Raw genomic sequence first — 23,377 nt, 5'->3', positions numbered from 1 at the left:
CTTCATCATAGTACAAAGTCACGTCTCCCCCCACTGTCATCCCTAGGTCAATTCAGTGTTACAGCTTCCCACATTTCTCCTTATATTGATATAATATGTTTCAAGATCATTTTGTTTTTTATCTCCTCCCAATTTATCATCATTTGTAAGTTTCATTAATATCCAGTTTCTGCTTGATCATTAATCTTTCTACTTTATCATTGATGAGGTTGTTAAATATATCCCATCTCTATATGGTCTGCTATTAACAGGTTCCAATAGCCCCAGCAAGATGAATGCTGGTGCTTATGCCCTCACTTTAAGGAGCTTTTTCTCTCACCCAATGTCCCTCCCTCTGTGTGGGGGTCTTCAGAGGGCAGTTGTAGTTGGCCTTATATGTGTTTGCTCACACATGCAAACCCAATCCACATGAACATACACATACACACACTTGTGAAAATGTGACCCTGTTGAGTTAAGGTTAAAAAGTTATAAACATATTCATATTTTTAAAGATCCATGAATTGCACATTTTTCACTGTCTGAGTAAAGCTGAGTTTAGCTAGGTTTTCCTTTCAAATTCGTTTTTATGTATCTATTGATGGCTTGAATACTTATACAACAAACAGAAACTTTGCTTGTCAGCTGTGTATTTTGAGCTTTTATGGGCATTGCAAGTGTTCTCAACGGGAAGAAAGCTGGTAGAAATGGTTGGCTATTATACTAAATGTGATGGAGGAACTAAAGGGGAAGTTAATTTTATACAGACTTTCTGAATTGTATGCATTTTTTGTAATTAAATAAATGCTCAAAGAGCTGGTTGTTTCATTTTCCATGTCACACTCACAATTCCCTATGTCCTAACTGTTCAGGAGCCTCTATGCACTGTCATCAGATTTACATTTTTCCTGCTACTTTCACCAGTAAACTGCATTAAAATAAATTCTGTCGTTGCGAATTTGTGTCATTGTTTCTTTATTCTATATATTTAAACTCATGATTGCAACATGAGTTTAAATATATAGAATAATGAAACACACTAAATCCTGCCAAGCCAGTATAAGATACAATTCTGTAATCGATTCTTATTCACTCTATGCCCCTATACAGACTGCTGTGTTCTTAAATAGGTTTCATCCCATCAGGATATAAAAAATCGACACTGAATTTGTCTTTCACAACCAGCAGCAACTGAAGGTTTTATCTAGACTTTCTTTTATAAACATTGCTTGTGAAAGTACAACTAAAACGTTTTGTAATGTGTTTAGTAAAGTCTACAAAAAAATCATTAACAGTATGTTTTAAACTTAGATTTTATATGTTTCAGGTAAACTAATACAAGTAGTGTTTGGGCACTGGGATGTTGTCACCTGTCTTGCCCGCTCCGAATCCTACATTGGAGGAAATTGTTACATTCTCTCAGGATCACGTGATGCAACACTGCTGCTCTGGTACTGGAATGGCAAAACCAATAGCATTGGTGATAACTCAAGTGGTAAGTAAAACCTATATTATGAGTAAACTGCATGTGACATGAGATAAGTCATTACAGAAGTACTCAGTGCTTTTACGTAAAACTAAAATCAAAGTATAAGGTTTTTAGTATTTATGATGAAGTTTAAACAGTGCTTGCTTTGACCACATAAATATATTATAGAGCCACAGTACTGACTCCTTACAATAAGCTTGTGAGATGCTTAACATTGCAAGTACAATTTTGCCTCTCACCCTTTTGACTTGATATTTTGTTGGCTTTACTGTTAGGTCTATGGAGAAATTTTTTTTTTTTAAACAGATCAACTGGACATGCAGTTTTGGAAGGTGTCGGTTTTCTTAAATAAACACTTTAACATTACCCATTCAGTGAAGATTGTTTTTTATAAGTTCTTGTATAATATATTTAAAAATATGCATTCATGCATTCAGACACCCTTACTCCCATTGAGTAGTATCTTACCACCCAGTCAAAATACTCATGGAGTTAGCAACTACTCAGTGGGAGTAAGGGTGTCAGAATCTGACACACAATGACTTGGGCGAAATAATAATAATAATGATAATTACTTGGCGTCCTCAAAAGATAATAGGCATAAGACACGCAGGTGGTTTGGTTTTGTTTTGTTTTTTTAAAGTATTAAGCGCCAAAAAAAGACTTCTTTCTATCTAGTATAATTTATACTTGTTCACATAGAAACAATACGGAATTGATTCTAAACCATCAGTCTAAAGTATAATTAAATAAGAATCACATGTCTTTTTTCGGTTATTTGGAAGATTTGTGGTTCATCTAACAAATCTATAACTCTCAGGGGAAAAAAAAAAGACTGGCTGGTTTTGGAATTACTTTAAGTATTTGACTTCGGGAGCTCAATGCTATATCTGAATGTTTGTGAAATAAATTCATGAAGTCCACAAACTGCTTAGGTTGTGGCCCAAGTAGATTACAAAATCTTCAGGCATAGCATGAATAGGTTACCAAGGTATTTTAAATAGTCGATTCAAGGAACGGAAGAGCTTCATGGATGCACCCAGCATAGTTTTATAAGCTCCTTAAAATAAATAGCTTTGGTTGAAGGAGAAAAAAATCTTTGTGGGCACAATATGCATAGGTTGCAATCTGATGGTCAGGAAAATGGCAAACACTGCACTATTCTTGAAGCGCTTATAAATGTAGGAAGCCCCAAGTAGTCTTGTTCAAGGAACTTAAAAGTTTGACAGGCCCATCAGGTAGAGCTTTACATTCTAGGAAGCAAAACAGTCCTCTTCAGAAAATACTTTAGTAGTTTACTGCTATGAGGCATTCGAGATTTGTGGGTGTTGCCTACTATATTTACAGGGTCCACAAGTGAAGCCCATTTTTTACTGATCTGCAACCCCATCCTGTGGAATGTATGAACTGTATGCTAATTACTCTGCTTCCATGCATGCAGATCTTGTGTACAGTGTTTTCAAGACCTTCAGGCTGTAGGCTCCATTCAGATAATTACAAACCAGTTACTACAGTGGGATTTAGCACCTCTAACAACCAGTTATGTCCATGGATTTTGTAAACCCATTAGATAACTCTTTTAATGTAAAGTACCTTCTTAGAGTTCCTTATTCCAGGATTTATAAAGTTTACATGCTACTCCAATAAACTGATAGACTACATACATTTAAAGGCTCAGCATTTAGAAACTCAGAAGGGAAGCTGATGTAGATGGCAACCTTCATGAGCTATTCTTTTTAGTGTTCACAAACCTCATAATCTCTGAAAATAGATCATTTTAGGACTGAGCATTTACAAAGTCTGCAGGTAAACTGGAAGCGTTTTTACTCACCTGAGGTATTTCTTGTAAATTACAATAAGCTCCTGAGGATCCAACTCCTATTTAGGGCATAGGCCTCTGCTCACCATTGACCTTAGTCACAAATCAATTCTCAGAGCCGATTTCCAGTAAGGGGATAAAAATGATTCTCTGAGCAGGACTCCACTGTTCCCCAAAATTCTGGGACACTCCCAGATTGCTCTGTGAGATTAGTGCTGGTCTCTCCTCCATCCCAGCTGTGTCCAAAAGAGCCAGATGAGTGAGGGAATAGGGAGACACTTGGCACCCCCCTCTAGATCAAATTAAATATAAAATGTACTACATGGCAGATAGGTATGGAATAAAACTCATCTATAACTTGCTACGGTTCTACCCAGTGTTACACCTGAGACTCACCTGTTTTATTCAATAGGGGTTACTTGGATGTAACTGATAGCAGAATTTGATCCTATGCATGTAACATTTGAAATATATATTAACTATAGTGCTATCAAATGTTGCAAAGAGTGAAGTTAAAAGCTGTGTATATAGGCATTTATACTGTGCTCATCACTGTGGTATCTCTTCCATTGACATAGCCAGAATTGATTTAAACTTTCATGTGGCCTCTTAAAAATAAAAAAACCTAAATCAAATTCCAGGAAAAAAGATTTGTGCAGCTGAAACAACACCCTCCACATCTGTTAAGACAGAATTAAGACTAAATATCTCTTAAAGATGTAATTACGGACGTATACTGAGACATGAAAACAACAAAAAGTGTATCCATTTCAAATTTTAATTGCTTGAAGGCAAAAAAGGAAGCAATTATCAGAAATTCCAATCCATCCTTGCTTCCAGTGAGATGGATATAGATGAAAGGTGCTTCGTTCTTTACAGGACCTTGTGGCTCACATGCCCATTCGGTGGGTGACCAGAGCACTCGGCCCTAGTGCATATCTAAAAATCACCCTTTTGCAACCAAATGAGTGTGGACCAACTGGAAAGTCAGAGGATCAGCATGAGTTAATTCTGGTGGTGGGGAAGGTTTCCTCAATTTCACCTCTCCCAACCAGCTGCATAAGGAAGAGGAGGGTTCCCCCCACATTGCTATGAACTTTGTCAAGGACCACCTGATGGTGTCTCTTTCTGCCCCTGCCAATCCTGTCAAAGCTCCACCTGATGGGTGGGCATCATAACTGCTAGATATTTCTATTTGACACCTCGATCGATTGGTCCTTCAGCCCTCGTATAGATTGCACTAATCACAACACGTCTTCCGTTCTTCTCGTATCCTGGCCTTCCTTTTCCATGTGCAGCCATGTCTTTTCACGATAAAATCGTCCCATCTCTTTGGAGGTTAGCCAAGTGGTGGTTTGCAACAACAACAACAATTTCTGTTTAGACTTGTTAATTGTTATTTTTTAATATTTATTTTGTAGTTGTGCCTGGAAACCCTATCAGCAATTGTGACCCTTGTTGCTAGGCCTATACACGTATACAATGAAAAGACAGTTTGTGCCCCAACAAGCTTACAATATAGTGGTCTAAATTAATTGTAGGTGTAACTTTATTGACTTCTGTGTTTAGTCAAAACAGTCAATAAGGGAAACCCAAAAGACATGTTTCTGCCCAGTTCTGATTCTGTCAGAAATGTGAGAATTCCAGCCCGGCCACTGAAAGAAAAGAGCAACAAGTGTATGATTGTCTATTTTTTTTGTGTTAGAGATTTATAGACACTGATCCTGTAAGTGACTCCGCACAGACAAACGCCAGCATGGGTGTGGCACACCACTGAAGTTGGTGGGTTCCACCCACATAACCACATGCAGGATTGGCTCTATAGATATTTAATCGTTTCATCCGTTATTCCTTGGTCTTTTGTATTTAAGCTTCTGATCTGTTGCCACGAAGTAGTTTTTAATAATATAAATTGATGTATGATTTTGACATTATGTCCATCATTTAATTTTACATTTTTTATAGTTGGCATTTTTCTAGTTTTTAAAATGTAAATAGGTTTGTTTATTGTGAATTCAATCTTAATAACAGCTATACGCCAAAGGGCACTCAAGGGGCCCCCTTTATACACCATAGTATTAAGAGTTGCAACAGCAATCATCTAAAACAGCAGCACTGCTTCCCTTCCTCCCCACTACGCTACTCCTCCTCTATCCGCCTCTCAGTGGACCAATATGACTTAACTCCCCCTTCACATATTCCCACCAGATAGCAACTACATTTCACCTAAGTTGCTTTTTTTTTTGTTTCATTACTTCAGGAAGCATTGAGCTCGGCTGCCTTTATAAATGTTTTAAAATAGTACTTAACCCAAGCTGACAAGCAATTATGGTTGTGGCATAGTTAATAAATAAATGTTCCATTTGATTATTTATATCAAAATATTTATAAAGAATAATTTTCCATCAGTAACTGCTCTGCCATAAATCTACTGTATGGGAAAATTCTTCATCTTTTTGTTTTACAGAAGAAATGTGTTAGCAAAATAAATATTATTTAAACTTACATTTATATATTTTCTTTTTTTAAATTTTATGTTAAGTCCTCTTCCTGGGGGATGTGACTGCTTATTTTGGCTGAATCATCAACAACAGGTCTTTCTATCTGTCTGTCTATCATGGACATGTACTAAAGTTGTTATATGTGGGGATATTCAGCAATTTGAAACACATAGGTGAAGATGGATGGATGTTAGTCTGAAACTGTATTTACTTTGCTTTTTTAATACAAAATGCTGCCTAGCTGTCATATTCCCTACGTTAGTGCTGAAAAAGGTAACTTTTTAAAACTTAACTTGAACTAATCACTGATGAAGTGTATTATACTCCTACATTATGAATGCAGTAATATAGGAAAAGAGCATAGACAATTGTCAACAACTTAAGTAGTTAGGAAAACACTACAAGTAACAATATACAGAGCCCTGCAGTTCATTCAGGCTCTTTGTTTTTAGATAGATCAATACAATTTAATAAATTAGCCTCTCTTGCTGACTAGTTAATAAACAGCAAGAAAAAAATAAAAATGATCTGGATGGGAACCGAATTTTCTGTTTCGTGGGAAATTCTGCAAGTTCACTTTTTTTCTCTGCACTAAATGGAATGAAAACATTTTAAAAATATTTCTGGCTAGTCTGGCAAATTTAAAGAAATTTAAAAATTTCCAAGTCAATCAGAACATTACAATAAAATAAAAAATGTTTCATTCTGATTTTGACATTTTTTAAATAGAAATATTTTTATAATCTAAAATAAAAGACATTTGAAAATTAAGTCACCTGTACAAGTGCTTTGTGTCAGGCTATTTTTTAAATGAAATTTTGTCAAGATTGACATGTTTCTGCTAGCTGTCTTGCTTTTGATGAATTGGCATCTTCTAATGGAAAAATTTCCAGCCAGCTTTAAAAATGACTAAGAGTGGAACAACAGATCTGAAGTAACTGTTGCATCTTTTAGGAAAGTCCTGAGACTTATCACAGTCTCTTGAGTAACTAGTAGATGTGTGACAGAAACAACCGCCACTTACGGCAAAGTTAAGGGGAGGAAAAGACAAGTTATTTACTTATGTGAGGTTAGCTTTCAATGTATTTAGAGATGTTTATCTAAAAACAAGAAAATATTTGTGAACGTCGTTTAAAGCTTTTTGAAAAATGTCCTGGACGATGTTGATACCATATAGCCATTGCAGTCAGGGCTCCCATTTTATTTATTTATTTTGTACACAAGCTGCTAATAGTAGATAGCCATGCAGGTGTTTTTGAAAATTACACCTCATATGGGTGAAATTCACTCTGACATACAGGGCCAGCCTAAGGCCTTCTACACCACTTACGCCTAGTCTTGGGGCTGTGTGGAGGGCACTGGATGTAGTGATGTTGCAAAGATGCCAGTGAACTCACTGTGTCCTGCAGAAGGGGGAAGATGGGAGTGGGCTTTCTGTGCCTGTTAGTTAGTGCAGTGGGTGACAGCTGAGGTGCATCATAGAATCATAGAATATCAGGGTTGGAAGGGACCTCAGGAGGTCATCTAGTCTAACCCCCTGCTCAAAAGCAGGATCCATCCCCAATTAAATCATCCCAGCCAAGGCTTTGTCAAGCCTGACCTTAAAAACCTCTAAGGAAGGAGATTCCACCACCTCCCTAGGCAACGCATTCCAGTGTTTCACCACCCTCCTAGTGAAAAAGTTTTTCCTAATATCCAACCTAAACCTCCCCCACTGCAACTTGAGACCATTACTCCTTGTCCTGTCCTCTTCCACCACTGAGAATAGTGTAGAACCATCCTCTCTGGAACTACCTCTCAGGTAGTTGAAAGCAGCTATCAAATCCCCCCTCATTCTTCTCTTCTGCAGACTAAACAATCCCAGTTCCCTCAGCCTCTCCTCATAAGTCATGTGTTCCAGACCCTTAATCATTTTTGTTGCCCTTCGCTGGACTCTTTCCAATTTATCCATATCCTTCTTGTAGTGTGGGGCCCAAAACTGGACACAGTACTCCAGATGAGGCCTCACCAATGTCGAATAGAGGGGGACGATCACGTCCCTCGATCTGCTCACTATGCCCCTACTTATACATCCCAAAATGCCATTGGCCTTCTTGGCAACAAGGGCACACTGCTGACTCATATCCAGCTTCTCGTCCACTGTCACCCCTAGGTCCTTTTCCGCAGAAAAGAAGGGATGGCAGGATTCAGGTACAAATGATGTGCAAAGGTTACACCAAATTCTGGTCCAATTTGTAAACTGGAGTGGCAGCCATGGAGTTGGGAGAGGTTGGTTACAGTCCACACCAATTCTTTGATGGGGGGATTACCTTTACAATTCTTCCAGCCACCCTACCCCACATTCTTTACTCATGCAGAGGCCAGTTAAGTTAGTGAATTGAATTGTATGCTCTGTGCCTTGAACAGTTGTAATTTCTGCATTATAATTATTCTGTCTGAGGTTCCATATGTTTCAGTTAGGTATAGAGTGTGAATTTTATTGCCTTATGTATTTAACATACTTCTAAAAAAATAATGTTTGTATTGTTGAGCTCTCAACAGAGGGCTTTTCTGTCATCCAGTGCAGTGCTCTAGTAGATGGAGAGAACCTTCTACTGTTGCTTTTAAATTTCCTGTGGATATATTTACAATTATGTTGACACTTTCTTATTGTAAAAGACAAGAAAGCATGTCTACTTTGGAAATATGATTTGCTTTAATAAAATTAAAGGTTAACTCACAGGAACATCCAATAGTAATGAAATATATAAAGTTGGTAGTTATATTGCTGCCACTAAACTAACATTTTGTATCCTATGAATTATTGCATCAGTCGTCTACACGTATGTGGATAAAGCAAATTATGTTACCTCTTTTAATGTTATAACCTAAAGTTTGAAAAGGTTACTCTGTATGTATCACAAATATGTTGTGAAGATCATCAATACACAGCAGTGCATTCAGTGAATAGTGTTGTATCGTAATGTAGTGCCCTTCTAAAACTATAGTTTTCTGAGGCATATTAGAGAAACAAACTCCAGCTCTTTTTATTGTGACTGGTTGTTGTAGCTATATTGCAGCATATAACATTGGATGTTTAATATTTAAACCAGACAAATGGATTTAACCAAGAGTTTATGGGAACAGTACAACTGTAGTTAACATGCACAAGCATCATATAGTCTATTCAGATTTGCATTTTTATATTATTTTAAACTCACAAAAGCCATCATGTCTAGAGTTTTGTATCTTGCTATGTACTTTTTATTATATTAATTACTGTGTTTAGCAAGATACAAATTTTTTCTGCCACTACTATTATAAATACTCCTCAGTGTGAAAATTAAAATTTTGTAAATGTTTCATTCAAATATTTTAAAAAATTTAGGTATTGCTGTTTTTGTTGATGATTAAAATCCAGAAATATCACCACATTAATACCCTGCTTTTGACTGATTAAAATATAGCATTGTAGATCATTTCTTTGCAGTCAGACACCCTAATCTCCTAGGCCCCAATCCTGCAAAAATCCTGCAAAAGCTTACACTCATGCATAATTTTATACCCTGTGAGCAGTCTTCTTGCTTTAAGGCAAATCATATTTCTATAATTTGAAGTCAGTGGGACTGCTCATTGTGTATAAAATTAAGCATGCACGTAAGTCTCTGCAGTTTTGAGAACTATGGCCATTATAAAAACTATTTCAGATTTTTAAAAACTGTTTGTAACATAAATATTTATTTAGGAATTGTAGCTATAATTGTAAGAACAGGGCTTTTTAAAAAGTAGTATATAACGTAGCTACATTGTTTTTCTTTACTAAAAACGTCATTGTGTACTATGATTTTTGTATAGTGTTAGTCACCATGGTATCTAGGCCACTCATAAATCATCAATCATGTCAGTAATGCAAAACCTGCTATTGATTTTATTAATATGTACCCATGTAGAAAATTATAATATCTCCAAATATTTGAAATGAGTTTAGAATGATTGTAGTTGATCTCTCCGAGGAGGACTTATGCTGTATTCCTTCTGTTAAGAAAACCTAGTGCTGCTGTGAGGTAGGTAGAGTATCATGTTGAGAATTAAAAGCAGTGACTGTGTCTGAGTACCTTTATATATTTGTTATATGCAATCCCCTGTATATTATACATAAATTTACTTTGACACACACACACTGAATGATATGTATTATTTCTTAAAAAAAAAAACCACCCGGTTTTATTTGAGTACTGTTTCACTGCAGCCATTAATAAATACTCTTTGTTTCTCGAAAATGGCTGGGCAGAGTAGCGTTTTACTGTATATAACCAAGCATTCTACACTGCCATCTGCTGGCAATGATGTGAAAATGATGTGGGGACTGATCCTCCATAAAATACTACTGCTTAAAATATTAAATATACACACACACTCTTTGGCAGATTTGGTGTGAAACTCATGTGGATTTTATTTGTACTATAATTTGTCTCCTTCTAATAAGAAGGCACAAACTGAATGTAATGTTGTTGTGCAACCTGAAACTGGAGTATGTCAGTAGTGTTTTAAGTGTAATGGTAAGAAAAATGGAATATTTTCTTCTTTTTTACTAGAATGTTAGCAAGTTCAATAATAAAATGTTCTGTACTTGGAATTTAAGCTCAGGAATGTATGTTTCTCAGAAAAGAAAGAGCAACAGGTACATAAAAGTAACTACAAAATAATATATTTAAGCTACAGTAACCACTTAAATTTCTATCTGGCATTTAGAGTCTGTTCCTGCATTCCTAGGTCACCCCAAACTCCCATGGAAGTTTAAGAAACATAGACTTTGATCATAGGCCTATTGGAGATGCAGGGGTATACACCCCAACACACACAGACGTCTCCAAAACACCATTGAAGTCAGTGGGGTTTTGCAGAGGCACAGCCTGCATGTATCTGACCTCCAGAATGAGACCCTAGATTATACTGCTGTAAGGGCACAGGGGTATTGGTGGTAGTTTTAAAATGTCGTGCATGGAGGCCTTACTTCCGTTGGGGCCCTGTTGTTCTAGGCACTATGTAAACACACAGTAAATGACAGCCTCTGCCCCAAATAACTTTAAGTCATAAAAACAAGACATAATAGATGGATGAACCTTGCGATGTTGTATGTCTAGTAACTCCATTCAAACCTATAATATTGTATAAATAATAAATATTATAATTTTGTATTTATATAATGCCAATAAAGCATTAGTGTCTCTACAGCGTCTCTACAGAACTTGCAATCCTAATAGTAGCTGCTTCAGAAATCATTCTCAAATGCAGCAGGTTCATTTTAATTGTGCAGACTAAAAATATTTTAGTTTAAACTAAAAATATGTTCTCCAATATTAAGTACTGCATTTGTAATGTAATTATTTCCAACTGGCTAGTAGAGAAGGAATTTCATGTTTTCTTCTTGAATCAAATTGGTGGTGGTATATTTTGGTACCTACAATGTTCTAGACACTATACAAACACAAACAAAGGCATTATCTTTTTCTTGAATGGAAAAATTTAGAGAAAATTGGCTAAGCTGGATGCTATGTTGGCAGCATCCAGCTTCAGGCATCAATAAACTATATACATGAAATTCTCCAGAAGGATCAGGATGTTTAGTGCTCCATGATGTAATGCAGGCCTTCAGGTTCCAGGCAAAACAATGCTATATTTACAACTTGTAACTAATAATAGATGGTGGTAAAAGGAATTGTATTCATATGGTAAATGAATTTAACCTTAATGTGCACCATATGCATGGTGTTGGGATGATGTATTAATATATCACATTTATTTAAATTGTTTGATTACTGAGTAAAATGACTATACTATTCAATTCTAAGACTGTACCACACAGATAGAGTAGAGTAAAACAGAAGAAGTAATGATTTATGGTCTAGAATTGATACTTTGAGTATCTTCAAAACCAGACTTTACTGCTGTAAAAAAAATGTTTGGTAAGTACCATACTTTAGGCTCAGCTAGGAAACATTTCAAAGAGTTTCTGGAATTAATTTCCGTAACATAGGAATTGCAGGATGTAAATTCACTATGGTACACACTAGAACACTTTATATAGTCGGAATTATATATATTAAGAGCCCCACTTAGCTGGAAGACTAAATTTGTTGAAAAATACTGTTTGCTTTTTAAAAGAAGAAACAAAACTCTTTCTTTTTAAGGCTGATCATTCATTGGCTGGTTGTTTTTTTTTAAAATGCTACAACGTTCCAAGTCATTGCAATATGAAAGGTCTCAAAACGTGTATCTAATACTATATTTAAAACAAGTTGTTTTAAAATTAATTACCTATTTAAAAATAAGATCATATTGCTACAGTATATGCTCTAATTATTTAATACTGTTGTTGGGCTGTATATTTTAAAAGGTTTTAAATGATTAAGAAGTTTTCTTAATTGGAACAAAATTTTACAAGATTTTTTTGTAGAATATATTCTAATAAGCAGAAAATAGTAAAAACAGCAGAAACTGATAGATTTAAAGTGAGCTAAACCATGGTATGAAATCGTTCATCTGAGATTTTTTTTTTTGATTAAGAGAGAAACTCAAACATATTTGTTTTGTGATGGAGTTGATCTTTAGATATAACACAAAGAATACTGCTAAAAATAGACATATGTTAGCACCTTGTCTTACAATTGCTATAATTTTTATTGAAATAGTTGCTTTATAATCTTAATAATTTTCCTTTTTGGATGGATACTTTAATTAACTGGGTACAGAGCATATGTTAAAATGTTATGTACAGTGGAGACACTGGATAGTCATACCACTGATGTCTGCAAGGGACTTGAGAGGAGTTCATATTCAGTGGGAGGAGTAAGAGACTTCCCAGGACTTTCAACTGACAAACTATGAATGAGGGGGAAGAGGTTCCAGAAGAGTTCACATTGCACATAGGATGGGAATTGTGAGGCATGGGAGTCCAGACTTTGTGCATGTAAAGTCTGAATTGTAATATTCCATTAATACAGGTTGTAATATTTGTTTTGCTCTTTATATTGTCCCATTTTAGAGATACAAGAAACCATATCCTGAAGCGAGAGTGTGTCTATAAACACAAGAAAAGCATTCAAATTCATGTTTCTAATTAACTACTCTGAAGGGAGATGAACAAAAAAATGTTACATTCTAATAGCATCTGCTTACTCAGTACTCCGTGTCAGTCAAATGTTTGCACGGGGTAACTAAGGGATGGATTGAAATAAGCTCTCTTGGTCTCCTCAGCGGTAATAAGCTTATTAGTAATCTTGAGCCACATGATAAAGTAAATATACGTTTAGCACTTTACTAGTCAGGGTTGGAAATGTTACTCGCATCAGTTGCATTTCAATTTCTGGATTTTGTTTCAGGTTTCAAATGTGAGTTTACTCAAATAAATTCTTTCCTTTGGGCAAACTATAGTCTTTAAGTAACATGTGCAAAGACAAAACTAGCTTCCAGATTTAAGGTTGTGCATTTTGTGAGATTATAAAAAGTTTGAACAGATGACATGCAACAGTAGAAGGAAAAAAGATTGGAGTTGGGAGGAAAAACTCCTGTCTCTCTAAAGTGGAGAATAACATAAAGGCAGAGTTCTTATGTACCTTGTAACTAAAATATAGTATAAAAATTGTGTGTTTAAAAAGAAATCAGCTTTCAGACTAAAATTGCAGTGATACTTTCATAACATATGTATATCTCATCATTCAGTAAGATTTGTTGTACGTGAAAGAGCTAGTCTCATTTGTGTAGCAGCGAAATTTTGTTATTGGCAGCCACTCTGCAGAATTCCATAAATGTAGTATTTATAGAGATATTTAACAGGAATCAGTTTGAGGCAAATAAACTCTGAAATGCGTTGTAAAACTAACGTGGAAGTCTAATGGCATAGCGGAGCCCTTGAGATTGTTTTGTTGTTTTGCATATTTACGTTCGGATGGAATATGGCTTGTGCTCATAGTTCCCAGATTTCATAATTAGGGTTTTACAGTTATGTAACCTTATTTTAAAGATTTTATTATTTTTGTCAGTTTTTATTAGAAACAGTAATTTTAAAAATTGTGAAATTTGTGGAAAGTGTTTAGTTTTGGCTATCCTTGTGGGAAAGCACTCAGTTATTTTAGCAAGCAGTAAGTAAAAAGATAGTTCAGTTAATTGATGTTTTATTTAATTAGAATTTTATATTAAGACATAAAATTACATAATTAATTTGCACTTAAAAAGGTGTCCTACAGCCTTTACAATCATGGAATCATAACTTGAGAATTACTGTTCATATATCAGTGACTTATCATAATTAACTGCCTTCTCAGCATAGAGTATGAAAGGAGCCATAGTCAAAATATTTACATTTTAATATGTTGCATAATGTTATCTCATCAAGTGCTAGTTTTAGGAAAGGGCATGTCACATTTTAATGTGGGATATGTTTTTGTTTCTAGGTTGAGTACAGGTTAGATGGAAATGTTCAGAGTTTGCTGTATTTGTCAGTTCTTTCAGTCAGTCGTTGTAACATAGCAAGCAATTAAACAAGGAATTCGCTTCTGGATTTAAGATGTCATGATTCTGTTTTGTTTAACACCACCAAGGCTGGAAAACTAGGAGGAGGAAATCCCAGAAACACTAAACAGTTATTCTTTAGCTGTAAGGAGTGACTTCTTCTGGATGTTGTAAAACTGGAAGAAAGTTTTGACTTTGTTATAATTCCACTATTCCTTTTAAAATGTAGTTTCCAAGCATCCAGCACTTTTTCAGTAAAATATTGCACATGTGATATCATGTGGTGTTATTTTATCTTCTGAAGTTTGAGTTTTATGATTTAAAGTGTACTTTGGTCACTTAAGCAAGAGTGATATTTTCTATGGGAAAACAACTTTGCAGCAATTATTTATTGTAACGCAAGAGAGTTCTCTGACATCATTTGAATAGTTACTGTAAAGGTAAAATATCCTACCTATTTCTGGAAAAAGAGTTTTATATATATTATGATTTTAATAAGTTGTGGCTACATTTATTACAATGTGAATGTGCCACTAATATTTCTACACCATTCAAATTTAAGTAGTACTCCAACAGTGGTATTGGTTAAGATTATTATTATATACTGTGCTGAGAAAAGCACATCTGTAAGACTGCTGTGTCTTGGTTATTAGTGCCAGGATTTGGGCTATCTTTAATCTCATTTGACTTGTTCATCTTCCTTAAGGATCTCCATAAAGATGCCTGAGTATTCTTTTCACCCGTTAGTTAGGGTTTGCCTCAGTGGTCGTAAACCTGCTTAAAGGACAAAGACTCTTTTTTCCTTTGAAGTCATTTCCACAGCTTTTCAAAGGGGTCTAGAAGCTGGTTCCCCTAAAACAATTTAGAAAAGTTTGAAGAGGTGCCCCTTAAACCAGTGACAAAATAAAATTTTCTCTGCATTATTGAAAACCATGATAATCTTCTGAAGCAGTAACAGTTTAAAAGCTTTTAAAGAAATCTGTTCTGCTCTACAATCAGCTTTTAAGTGACCCCATTATTTGGTAAATCAGTGTCTTAAAAACCTCTAAATATTTAACATTTTTATCAAAAGAGCCAGCCTGACTTTTCACAAGATTCTTGTTTTTCAATAGTGAGAGAAATAGCCTAACTGGAGGTTTCTTTGTAAATTTACTTTTCTGATTGTTGTTCTCTTTTTTTTATTGATGCGAAATTATTTAATGCTAAAGCTATTTGGTAAACAGTTGGATGAATGGATTTGTGAGACACTGCTTATAAGCTAAGTAACACAGGTTTATATTCTAATTTATATAATATATGAATATAATATTACTAAATGAAAAACAACATAAGTATTATAGATAGATAGAATTTTTACTATGTATTATGATAAACCTGTATCATCAGTCCATGTTGTGTTGTAGGAGAAGCCTAACTCCTAGATACTATTGGGGTAGGTATTGTGGAAATGCATAACATTTAATCCACAGAGACAACAATAACACTACTACCACAAGCATTTAAAGTAAACATCTTGTGCCACTTGGGTTTTTGCTTCTATCCTCTAATAACTGCATTTAAAACAGTTCCTTAAATGTCCTTTTAAACTCAAACAACATAATCCCATTAACCCCGAATCGGTGCTGCTCATTTCAAACTCTCATGATTTCAATTTTAAAACTATTGTTTTATGAAAATATTTCATATATTAATTCGTTTAATTTTTTGATGATCTGTGGAGTTTTGTGTTAAATGCAAGTTCCAAAGACAGTGTTAAATAATAACTATTACTGACTATTTAATGTTGCTAATGTGTGCATCTCAATTAAAAAATACTCCAAACCAGAAACTGCAAAACTGCCTTACATTTCATTTGGGGACAATAGGACAGAGTATGGGTCTACAAAATAGAATTTGATACTGGGTAATGAGGCTGTTAAAGTAGATTCCAGTGTTACCATTAAAGTTTATAGAACTTTTTTCTATCCATTTGTGCAAAGTCATGGATTGTCTTCATTGTTTCATTCACTTTTAAAAGTGCTTGTTCCGTGTTTAGGTGAGGAAAGTTCAATATAGCCATATTTCTGTAAAATCAGTCAGCTGAGAAGTACCTACTGATCATAAGTCTATTCCTTATGCTTTTAATTTTTTTTCTGAACTGTCTGCCATGCTTCCTGATTTTGAGTGTGTTTTGCCAAACTCCATATGAAACAAAAGCTGTAGCATTTCGTGGTTATATATTTGGGGATTAGGGATCACTTACTGAGCTGCTCCAAAGTATTTATATATATGAATGATATTTTCCTGATTTATTAAGAAAAAATACTGTTTACTTCGCAACATTTGTATGTTACAATAATATAAATTATGTATTGTAGCAGTAATTGCAGAATAAATCGTATTTTGAAAGGTCATAATCCCTGGTTTGATACGGGATCATAGATTATGACCTTTTTAAAAAGACCATTTGAACATGACAGCTATGTGGACATTCTCAGAATTGTTGCAAATGATCAGAGTTAAAGCGCACACTGGTAAGAGTAAGAAAAGTCTTTTTAACTTTACTTTCACATGTCCAGTCCTGCATAGAGAAAACTCATTGTGCCTGTGAAAACATTCTCTGTTTGCAGGGTCTGTTCTAACAATCTGAGTGTTTTATTAGAAATTATGCAGACACTACTTTGGAGAGTGCAGTATAAATGAATAGACACATTAATTAGATTGTGCTTATTAATATTTGGTTTTTTAAAAATTTCGACTTCAAAACTTTTTGAATCATGCTATCTAAACGTGCTGCTTTATCCTTGCTGGAATCACTTGACACTATTACTTCTTACTGTGTCTTTGCAAATCCATGTACTATTTTTTAAAATTAAAATAACATTTGATTTTCACCACCATCTTTCTCTATAGCCCTGGCATTCCACAGGAGAAAAAAAAGTCATCATTTAATTTAAATTAAAAATATTTCCTGCTACAAAAAGCTTATTTGTAGTTCTCTTTTATTAAGCTAAGTGTGATAACCTCATCAAAAACATATTACTTAAAACTTTAATGATTTTAACTCTTCATAAAAGGCTTCCAACTGAAATAATTAGACAGTAATTGCAAAAATAACATTGTGCTTTCCATGGACTACTAGCATTCTGGGAAAGTGAGCTAGTGAAAATCCATGAGATGAGGTCTGAAGTATTTTTAAAGAAGTTTATGATAACACATGCATACACTTTCTGTGTCTGATCTTTGAGAATAAAGTTAATTACCCATATTTGTCGTGACAAAAGGTTTAAGTCTGACCAGTTCAACAGTTCATAACAATATGTCTGCTTACAATTTTCCTCTATTGACAACATTCCTAAGTGTTTGATTTGGTCTCTAAAGACAGATTCTGGAAAAAATAATTGCTTTGGACAAAGCACCAACTGGCTATGAGGAACTCAGTTAAGCCTCATAGTTGTGGTTTCAATACTGGAAACAGGTTACAGTGAAATCAGTAGGTGGACTCCTTCCTTCAACTTGGACATTATAAATGTTTTCCCTTGTTACTTATCGTAGTGACATCTACACTTATTTACAGAATATTTATTGACATGAACTTTGTCCACTGAGAGGGAGTAGAATCCTTTATGTTCAAACTAGCTCTTGTCTATATACAGTTGAGTTATGTGTCTCTTCATTAGTAAATGGCCAGGCTGAATTTCTGAAAGGCAGTGCTACTAGTGTACTGTTGCTCAGCAGTATGGAAGAAGTCAATCTCAAGTGTAACATAAAAAGTATAGTCCATATCATGAGTATCTGTTTTCGAAAGTGTAAACTCCAATGGCAAAGAAAATAAATATGTGAATTACTGTAAACACTGCTTTTAGAGATGAATTGTAACTGAAGATTCCTTTTTTCTTGTTTCCTTGAAGGTGATTTTGCCACTCCCCGAGCCATCTTGACAGGACATGACTATGAGATCGTTTGTGCTACAGTTTGTGCTGAACTTGGTCTGGTAATAAGTGGTGCTAAAGGTAGAAGGTTTTCTGTTATCTTTTTAAAACTGTATTTTGGTCATAAAGTTATTCTCCTAGTTTAAAGGTGAATACAGTCTACGATGATGGAGATCATATTAATTATGTATGATTCATATAAAAAAACCCTTGTTTTAATTGGCACAGGTTTTCCTTTTAAGTCAATTTTAAAAACATCTTTTGACCATAACACATTAAAATTGAAGCCGATTCACGTGTATCTATAGAAGTACAGCACAGACATCTTCCCCATGCGGGTCTTCCAGTTACCTTGTTTTTGTTTATTCAGAAGTTATTAGACAATACAGAGCAAACTATCCTTTATGTGTTCCTGGCTCTTTGCTGAGACTATCAAGAATGTAATGTAATTATGTGCTTTGTTTTTGTTATGGATAACTCCTCAGGGGGAAAAGCAGCGATTTGTGTTGTAGTTATTTAAAGATATATTTGCATTCCCAACTAAAATTTGCAGTGGTTAGGTTCAGCTTCTCTGAGCTCATCTATAAGGTCCCTACTTTAAATCTTTCTTAAAGACCCGTTTCTGCTGGGTTGCTTACAATGAATTGTGTTCACTTGTACATAAATTGCCTGTAGTTGTCCCCCTTCCCTACCTTTGTCTATTGATCTGTCCTCCTTGGAACAGAGACCTTCCTTCTTCAGTGTTTCAAAAGTTGCTATCATAGGCTGCATTTTCCAAGTTTGGCACTCAAAACTGCACACGCTTTGTATGCTCGTAACTTACATAAGGGAATACCTGATGTATACCTGCATACTAATTAAGTTTTTGTCCATGTTCATTACCAATGAAGAATGTAGCTAGTCATATATGGGTACACATCTGATTTGTGAATGCATATCAGGAATTTGCACACCTAAGTTAGGTGCTGCAATTGTGAGGATGCAAATAAGTGCATCTTACCGTGAAAATCTAGCCTTCAGATTCAGTACAGACTTATTTTGTTGCATTCAGCAGAAAAATTTGGTAACTATCAAGCTTTCAGGGAAGCTCCTAAAGAGACTAAGGTTATGGCTACACTAGAGAGCTTACAGGGGCGCGGCTGCATTGGTGCAGCCGCGCCCCTGTAAACTCTCTAGTGGAGCTGCTCTAAGATGACAGGGGAGAGCTCTCCCATCTACTTAATTAATCCACCCCCAATGTTAGTGGGAGAAGCTCTCCAACCTACATAACACTGTCCAGCGCTTAGGTTATAATGACATAAGTGGTAGTGTGGACGTTGCCTTAAAGTAGGTGATTGCTTTAGTTACCCTAGTGCAACTCTAGACTTTTAGGAGATGAGACTACCAATGTGAAGAACTTTAGTATTACAAGAATGTACCTTAAATTTTCCATTTATAACACATTTTGAGTTAATTCAATAAAAGCCATTACTCATTGTTCTTTAATGTCTTTGGATGGATTTGATATGAAAATAACAAGTGCTTTTAATTCTGTTTCATCAGAAGGACCATGTCTCATACATTCTATGAATGGAGACCTATTGAGGACATTAGAAGGTCCTGAAAACTGCTTGAGACCAAAACTTATCCAGGCTTCAAGAGAGGGCCACTGTATCATATACTATGAAAATGGCCTTTTCTGTGTATTCAGTGTGAATGGGAAACTTCAAGCCACTATGGAAACAGATGACAAAATAAGGGTGAGTGTGCAGAAATATATTCTAAGGTTGTGTATGTCAGTATTTAAAATAAACTTAGGAGAATTCTGAGATTTTGGAATTGCTCAGGGTTTCTTTCCATGCAAACGGTGAATGAAACCTGTGCAATTTCACTAATGACTGCTACATTTAGAAGAGCTCCAAGAAATATGTAGTTGAGGGATCAGATATTGCTCATGGAATCATGTTTAACAGTGGCGCTGCTTAGGTAGCCAGCAATATATTGTGGGTTTTTTCCCCTCGGAATAAAAGGACATACAAATAATACCTGGTGTGCACGCACAGGAGAATTCAGGATGTTACATTTTTGTCAGCCTCTAAAGAGTCAAGATGACCAGTCACTCCAGCAGTGGGAGGACTACGGTGTGTCATTAGCACTGTCCATATTCCTGCATCTCATTTGAGATATTATGCAAAGGCTGAGTTTCAGGAAGACTTTTTGCTAATATGCAAAATCACACATTCAAAAATTTTCATAAAATGTGATATGGAACAGAACAAAACTTGGCAGCTGTGGTAGAACTAAGCCGAAACAAGAAAAGGGAAGAATATTTTTAATTTAACTACTTAAAAAGAGAGAAAAAATTAAGTAGAAATTTAAAAGATGAAGCAGAAGAACACTGCTGCTTTAGTTAAATCCAAAATAGAGTAGGTTTTTTGTATTTAAAAGAAAAATGGGAGTGGAGGAAATGCTTAATAAAATAACTGTATGGACTTATTTTAATGTCAATATAAATATTCTCCTGCCATTCTAAAATCCCAACACAACAGCATTATGCTAATACATGAGAACCAGAAAGTGGTTCTCATCTCCCTCCCTAAAATACTCTTCTTCCAAAAAGCCTAAAACCTTGCAACAGCCACTGAAGAACTGTAAACAAAAGAGCTGAAATAAAATAAAAATTAAAGATAACCCCACCACTAAACAAAACTTGAAGAGCTAACAATACAGGTGTTAATTTGCACTGCTCAGTCACGCAACCCATCCTACTCTGTTGTCTAATTAGATTACAAACTCGTTAAAGAAGGAAGAGCCCTGTCTTCTTTCTTGTTTGTAGAGCAGTTGGCAGCACTATAAGAAATGAAATTGACCACAATATAACTGACCATTGTAGTTTCATTTTCCAAACTGAATGCAATGGAAAAAAGTAACAACCTAAATGGTGAAGAGTTGATTACCACAATCTGTACATAATAAAATAATAACAATTCTGAAGTGTTGTTAATGCAGGCAAGGATATTTTGGCACTGTCTCTTTTCCTCCTTGTGCAATATTTAAGATATCCTTCCTGAGTTGTTCTTACCCTCACACACCTGTCCTTCAGTCTTTCAAGAATTCTTTACCTGTGTTTTTCATCCAACTGTGAGCAGTGTTAAATTTGCATCCTTTGTCCTCACCTGGCTCCCACAGATACATAATTTTGTTAAAACTTGTGTTGCAAAAGAGAGCAAAATGAAGGAAACTAGCTTCCAAACAGGTAGAAAATATTGAAATATATTATAAAAGAATGTTACTAGCCTTAACTCTTTCCATGACAGGAACTAGCATTTTATGATTTCATATGCAGCTGGGACAAAATGTTTTAATGTTAACACTGGAGCTTCAGTTATGCCTTTCTCCTTCTTTTAGAAGTTGACATCAAACTCTTGTGTAAATTAAATTCTGTTAATCCACTATCCTAATTTTCTTGAAATTTTGGATATATAGGTTGTTGAGTATGCAATTTAAAATAGCTGTATTATTTGGTGTGTTTTCCATAGCCAGTTCTGCAGTGGATTAGTAGTCACAAAATGCTGAATTACACACATTTATTACTTAATACACTGTAAATGCAGATTTGTTTGAGGTCGGAGATATGTCATGAGAATTTGCATGGCCCTGTCCCAGGCCTTTTTTCCAAATTGATATAGATTCTTGCTTCATTTTTAGTCTTTCTTCTCTTAGCTCAAGTTTCACCTTTTGCTATCCTTGCATGCGTGCTCGTGAGTTTCCCACCCTAGCCTCTGCCCCAATACTTCATTTAAAGCAAGTACACATCAGAGTGTTTTCTTTTGCTTTTCTTTTTACAATAATAAAGTTGATAATATGTCACTTTCAGGTTGTGATTATATTGTCAGCTATGATAGTAAATCTGTAAAATATCTAGAAATCCCTTGCTGGGTAAAACAATTTCTGTGGTGGTTCAGTCAGTACCCACGGCTTGGAGAATATTGCTTGAGGCAGCGAATGTTCCGCTCTCTGTAGGCCAGTAGTACACACTGTTGTTTTTCCCTCAGCAGTCCCACGAGGATTTTAGGTTTAAATAATCCACAACCTTCTTCCCAGGGCTTCTGCACTTTATCATACTAGAAGGCAAGTGGCAACTGTGTGATTAAAGTAGGGGCATTTAAAATGAGTAGGACCTGCCTACAGGCTGTGCAGACTGACGATATCACTATTTCTTGCCAAGAGAAGATGGAGGAATAGTGGCTCAGAAATGCAGTTGCTTATGTAAAGTAAAATTCTGATGTGTTTTCACATGTCATTTTGGGCTTAGACTGCAAGATATAGTTGATGAAAATAACAGTTTACAGTTACATTCCGAACAACGTTCTACAACTACCAGAAAAATTTGACTGTCAGGGGAAACTCAGGGTATAATCAACACTTTCCACCTGTGTTTGTTTTAAATACTGCTTCATGCAGCTTAGGCTAACAGCATATCCCAGCACATCTACCATGTAATGTTTAGTTGTCTTAATGAATAATTTAAATCTAAGTGGGCAGCCGGTTCAGAGAAGTAAAGTTATTTTATCCTAAACAAAGACAGTGCACTAATTCACCCAAAGGAACCAATTTATTTTCCTTTCCTGAGTCCTGAGATGGGGAAGTGCCCAACAGCCTCTTGCTGCCGTAAGCCAGTGCTGTCATGGTGACAGCTCTACTTTTTAAGAAGCACTGCCTTTCAAGAATCTGAGAGGTTAAAGGGTTTGGACAAACTTCTGAGACTTTTCAAGGAAATACAAGTCAGAAATGAAGCTTTTAGAACATTGCTTGAATTGAGTGCTATGGGGCTTCGTTTGCATGTCTGAATCTTATGTTGTGGGAAAGATTAGATGACAGAACTGTTTGAGCTTATACTTATTAGAATCCTGGATAACTTTCACTGGGAGAAAAACTGAACAGTAAAATTGATTCATGCCTTCCCCATAATAGTTGGAGTACTTGAGAGTAAATGCATCCTTTAGTTTGTTAACTCCTATGGGCCATGTCATTAAACTGAAATTTTGACAGGGTGACCTTTGTCATATATATATATCAACTATTTGTCTTCTTGAAAAGCAGGTGACTTAGGAAAATGGCATAGATATTGGCAAAACCTCAAAGACTGTTCTTTATTTAATCAAGAGATCACAGAAATCATTGAAATTTGCAGGTAGTGGAAGAGTTA

At 35.4% G+C, this 23,377-nt stretch overlaps 1 protein-coding gene across 4 annotated transcripts in view; it reads left to right on the top strand.

Annotated features, from left to right (window-relative positions):
- LRBA (LPS responsive beige-like anchor protein) overlaps window positions 1-23,377 on the top strand; it is a 559,255-nt gene that overhangs the window by 524,199 nt on the left and 11,679 nt on the right. For all 4 annotated transcript variants that reach the window (XM_073341330.1, XM_073341331.1, XM_073341329.1 and 1 more), the window contains 3 exons: window positions 1,307-1,474; window positions 18,169-18,270; window positions 19,732-19,928. In XM_073341330.1, the coding sequence (XP_073197431.1) occupies window positions 1,307-1,474; window positions 18,169-18,270; window positions 19,732-19,928 (467 nt within the window). The remainder of the gene's footprint in view (window positions 1-1,306; window positions 1,475-18,168; window positions 18,271-19,731; window positions 19,929-23,377) is intronic.

The sequence above is a fragment of the Lepidochelys kempii genome, chromosome 4, assembly GCF_965140265.1.
Source record: "Lepidochelys kempii isolate rLepKem1 chromosome 4, rLepKem1.hap2, whole genome shotgun sequence".
Taxonomy (NCBI): domain Eukaryota; kingdom Metazoa; phylum Chordata; order Testudines; family Cheloniidae; genus Lepidochelys; species Lepidochelys kempii.
The sequence above is the reverse complement of the archived record's forward strand: the minus strand, read 5'-3'. Positions and strand labels throughout refer to the sequence as shown.